Source organism: Python bivittatus, unplaced genomic scaffold, assembly GCF_059951505.1.
Source record: "Python bivittatus isolate LINGU-HERP-01145 unplaced genomic scaffold, Pbiv_v1 ctg000430_np1212, whole genome shotgun sequence".
Taxonomy (NCBI): domain Eukaryota; kingdom Metazoa; phylum Chordata; class Lepidosauria; order Squamata; family Pythonidae; genus Python; species Python bivittatus.
The window spans coordinates 3,005,001-3,010,134 of record NW_028277071.1 but is presented as its reverse complement, the minus strand read 5'-3'; the positions used below and the strand labels follow the sequence as shown (position 1 = coordinate 3,010,134).

Sequence of the window (5,134 nt, the reverse complement as noted above, 5' to 3'; positions counted from 1 at the left end):
AGTGTGTGGATCTATCTGCTGTTACCATAGACATAACAATTATTGCATTGTGTTGAATCAATTATTCCTTATTCTCATCCCCTTCCATATTTTATTTCAATAGATGATGTTAGCAAACATATGTTGGATTGAAATGTTCTATTTCTTCTGAAGGAAGTGAAGTCTGTTTGTCATTTTTCAATTTCACTGTAGTTTACTGAGCCAGGCCTACCAACACGTCTTAGCTTTGGTGTTTGCTGTAAAGGAGATTAATGGAAATCCCCAGATCTTAACCAACGTCACCCTAGGCTTCAAGATCTACAACAATTATTTCACTCCAAGACATACCTACGCAGCCACAATGGAACTGATCTCTACACCAAACAGATTCATCCCTAACTATAAGTGTGACCTTCAGAACAAATTGGTGGCTGTCATTGGGGGGCCGAGCTCTAACGAATTCCTGAATATGGCAGCTATCCTGACTAACTACAAAACTGCACAAGTAAGTGGCTTTCATGGAAAGGGGAGAGGTTTAAAGAGAAACCCAGTGCCACTATTATGTTTAGGTATGCTGCTCTTATTTTTGTTGTGGAAAATGACTACTCAGAAATGCTTATATGAACATTCCAGCTAGAACAGTACTCTCAACTGGTCAATCTTGCTTGATGAAGAAACAGAGGTTACACTGTTCTGAGAATACGACTGTAGAAACAGAATCATATGCTGTGGAAATAACTCTTCCCTCCTTCCTTCCCTTCCCTTCCTTTCCTTTAGCTTGCATACACCTCTGCTCCACAGCTGGATACTCAAACCCAACCGGTTTTCTTCCACTGGATGTTCCCAAACACAATTCATCAGTACAGAGGGATTCTCCATCTTTTGCTATATTTTGGGTGGACCTGGATTGGGGTGATATATCTCGATATTGGCAGTTCAACAGAGATGCTTTTAAGGAATGTGCTTCCCATGCTTTCCAAGAAGGGTATCTGCTTTGATTTCATACGAGAATTGGCTGGTAGGGTCCTCAGTGAGACTGGTGAAGTAGAAGAAGCAGTTCATGAACTGTTATGTTTTCTCTTGACCCGTATATCTAATGCTGTGATCTTTCATGGCAAATTTCAGAGTATCCTAAATTTGAGGATTTTGCTCAAAATTTCTGAAATTGAGGAAATGCCAGAGTATTCCAAAGTCTGGATTATGACAGCAGATGTAGATTTTACATCCATTCCCTTGCAGAGAACTTGGGACTTAAATGTCCTTCATGGATCTTTATCCTTGGCAATTACTTCAAAAGATATTTCTGGATTCCATCAGTTTCTTCAGGTGAGGAGCCCTTCTTTGGAGAAAGATGATGGTTTCCTAACACAGACCTGGCAACAGGTATTTGATTGCTTCTTCCCCGGTTTTACCAGTGACACAGTGGATGAGGACATCTGCACTGGGAAGGAGCAGCTAGAGACTCTCCCTATGACTGTGTTTGAAATGAGGATGACGGCTCACAGTTACAGTGTCTACATTGCTGTCTACACCATTGCACATGCTTTGCACGCTATGCAGTCTTCTATGGACAGCCAGAGACCAGTTATGAATGGATGGAGACAAAAGTTTCAGCCATGGAAGGTAACACTCAGAGCAGGCTATTTAAGACATCTCAACATTCCTCCTGCCATCAAGAATATCCATACTCTCTGGAGACCCTGGGAGTATGTAGAGGAAGACTGATTAGAGAAAGCTGTCTTATTCTGTGTAGACAGCAATTTCTTTTAAAAAAGGGAATTTTGGTAATTCATTTCTAAATGTATCATAACTATGGCTCTCTATTATTATTTCCTTATTCTCCATGAATTTTTGGTCAAGAAGAAACATTATTATTTGGGGTGGATTTTGAGAATTTAATTTATATGCAGTATTTTGTGGAATTCCATATACTAGGGTAAGAAAAAATAAAGTCCTTCTCTTCTCTGTACTGATTTCATGCATGTTTCTTTTCTTCCTTCTCCTTTGCATTTCATATCTTCAAGATTTTCCCTTTCTTCCTTGCATAATCAGGTTAGCCACCCCAAAGTATGAGGTCATTACACGAGTAAAGTTATAAAGCTTTCTTTTTATTGCTTAATTGCTAACTTGCATAATATAAGCCCACAAATCAACTGTTCAGTGTAAATTTAACTACAAAGGCATACTTTTTTTAAAAAAAAAAATTTTTTTCTTCCCTTCAGATCCACCAATTTCTGAGAAGTGTGTCATTTAATGATTCCACCGGGGAAAATATTTCTTTTGATGAAAATGGTGAACTAGTAGCAGGATTTGATATTATCAGCTGGGTTACATTCTCAAATCAATCTTTTCTTAGAGTTAAAATTGGAAGAATAGAATCACAAGGACCTTCAGACCAACTGTTAACTATTTCCAAAAAGAATATTGTCTGGCCAACTAAATTCAGACAGGTACCATTCATGTCATTTCAAAAGTCTTTCTTTAGTTATCCAACTACAAAAACTTCAGGGTTCATACCACAACACCACATTTTTTTCTATAGAATAATCTAGAGCTAAACAAAAATGGATACATTTTTAAAGCCTGTTTACTTGGTGACTATAAATAATTATTATTGTTGGTCGCATAGTCAGCCAGATGTTTAAACTGGATTGGGCATTTTTATCCACCCATTGAGTCCTTCCCGAGGACCTGGGATAGACAGATGTTTTGTTTGATGGTGTTAAAGATATTGCTGCAGGATGCAAGCTGTTCCAAGTAAAGCTGTCTTTTGCAATTGACTGATGGTGATTTTGTCAATGCTGATGGTGTTCAAGTGGTGCTCCAGATGTTTTGGGATTGTACCTAAGGCACCTCTTACTGTTGGTACTATCTTTGCTTTCTTTTGCCACAGTTGTTCTATTTCTATTTGCAGGTCTTTGTATTTTGTGATTTTCTCCAGTTTTCTCTCTTCTATTCTGCAGTCTCCGGGTATTGCAATGTCCACTATGCAGACTTTTTTGTCTTTCTTATCAACAAATTGTTAAGTCTGGGGTGTTGTGTGGCAGGTGCTGGTCTGTTTGAATTCTAAAGTCCTGAAGCACTTTAGCTTCTTCATTTTCTATTACTTTGTCTGTTTTGTGGTCCTATCAGTTCTTGCTTACAGGCCATGGTATTTCTTGCAGATATTCCAATGCACCATTGTTGCTACTTTGTCATGCCGTTGTTTGTAGTCAGTCTGTGTGATCTTCTGGTAGCAGCTAACTAGGTGGTCCACTGTTTCTTCAGCTTCTTTACAGAGGCAGCATTTGCTGTCTGTTGCTGTCTTCTCAATTCTGGCTTTGTATGCATTTGTTCTTAAGGCTTGGTGGTATTATTATTATTATTATTATTATTATTATTATTATTATTTCTTGAGATTTTTCTCTTACAACTTGGATTATTTTTCTCTTTAACTCATTTTTAACAGTAAGAGAATTTCAGTCTTCCTCAGGAGAGTATTTAACACAATGGTCTGGCATATCCTTCCATCACTGATGGCTAAAGAATTCTGATAGCAATATTGGTTGCAATTTTGACTCTGTTAACTTTTACTTTCATATCAACAAAATATATTAGTATATTGCTGTCTGCTGTTCAAAAGTATAAATTGAAAGGAACTTGGATTATCTTTCACTTTCATAATGATCCATGAAATGGAAGATTTTTTTTTATTGCTACTTTGGAAAAGTATTTAGAAACCTTTCTTGGATTATAATATATATGGATTGGTGCCACAGCCAACATTTGGGTTCTTTTATTATAGAATCATATTTTAGTTTGATCTATAACTCTCATATTGATCTAATGTGTTGTTTATTGCTCATACTTTTGTTAGTGATTTGTAATGTATTAACCAGGTATAGTTAATATAAAGTTCAATAGGGCTAATCATTTCTATCCGATTTTCTGTTTTCTTATATGTTTTATTTCTTTCTTTTTTACTTACACCTTTTCATTTATTCACTTGCAAAATGTTACATAAAATTAATCAACAACTCAGAAAAAAAGAAAGAAATGGAAGATTCATCTTACATTCCCTGTAAGTAGTCTCAGTATGATTCTGGATCCTAGGAAATCCCCCAATGCAAACATTGGTATGTGTGTAGGCCAGTGAGAGACCTCATGCTCGTCTGCTCCCTCTGAGCAAAACTAGAAACCTTCTTCAATCACTGTGAACTTTGACAGATGCCTTTTCTGATTTTCTGCATATTTAATCCAATGCTTCTTCCATCATTGTTCAGACACAGCCTCTTTCACTGTGTAATGAGAAATGCCGTTCAGGTTACAGAAAGAGCAAGAAAGAAGGAGAACCCTTTTGCTGCTATGATTGTACTCCATGTCCAGAAGGGAAGATCTCCAACCAGACAGGTAAGAAACAGCTTAAGAATATGGGGTGTATTTCAGCATGTAGACATCAAGTTATACTGTATATAAACACTCATTTTTGTAGAAACCTGTCCCAGTTCAGACAATACTTTTCAGCTTAAACAAGCTTTATTAAAGTGTGTAACACTCACATTTGGTGAAAAGTGGTTCAAAAATCAAAAGGCATCTGGTAGCACTTTTTCTGAGTACCATTAAGATCACCTAAGCTTACATTTGCTGTGGCTGGGAATGAAGCTTTCCTTATCCAAAATCCCATTTTTTATTGTGTTCCTAAAAGGAATATGACCATTTTCATTTCTTACTCTACTTATCAGGAGATAAGTACTACTACTTTGATGATGATGATGATGATGATGATGATGATGATGATGACCATGAACCCAGTAATTCTTAGGGTTATTTGTAAGAATACTCAAGTTGTCCTGGAAGGGGTTGTTACAGGTTCTTTTATATTATGCATCTATCCCAATGTCTAGCTGCCCTGGGTTAACTTTGAATGGACCTGAATGGAAAGCAGCATTTCCACTACACCCAAAAATAGAAAATAGAAAAGATGAAGACAGGGACAGGTTAAACTGGATCTTCATGAAATGCTATCTAATCTTAAAGTAGTCTTAGCTTTTAAGCATGAAGTTCCTAAACTATTGCATTCCAACATTTCCTTACTGTTTTTTTTTTTTTTTTGTAAAAAGCTTCATCTCAAGGTGTTGCTGAACAAACCTTTATTATTAGAAGTGAGTTTTTGTAC

At 36.7% G+C, this 5,134-nt stretch overlaps 1 protein-coding gene across 1 annotated transcript; it reads left to right on the top strand.

Moving 5' to 3' along the window:
- Positions 1-340: 340 nt before the first annotated feature.
- Positions 341-4,780, top strand: LOC112542879 (vomeronasal type-2 receptor 26-like). The gene is made up of 3 exons (XM_025176788.2): positions 341-484; positions 757-1,602; positions 4,664-4,780. Exons 1-3 carry the CDS (start codon positions 341-343, stop codon positions 4,778-4,780), a joined length of 1,107 nt encoding a protein of 368 aa, XP_025032556.2.
- The last annotated feature ends 354 nt before the right edge of the window (positions 4,781-5,134 follow it).

Bases quoted from the DNA above. Each gene is read 5' to 3' on its own strand.
- LOC112542879 (XM_025176788.2), top strand. From the start codon at position 341: ATGGAACTGATCTCTACACCAAACAGATTCATCCCTAACTATAAGTGT. The intron at 485-756 runs GTAAGTGGCTTT...CCTTTCCTTTAG, and splicing joins CTAACTACAAAACTGCACAA to CTTGCATACACCTCTGCTCC. The intron at 1,603-4,663 runs GTAACACTCAGA...TGTTCCTAAAAG, and splicing joins AAAAGTTTCAGCCATGGAAG to GAATATGACCATTTTCATTT.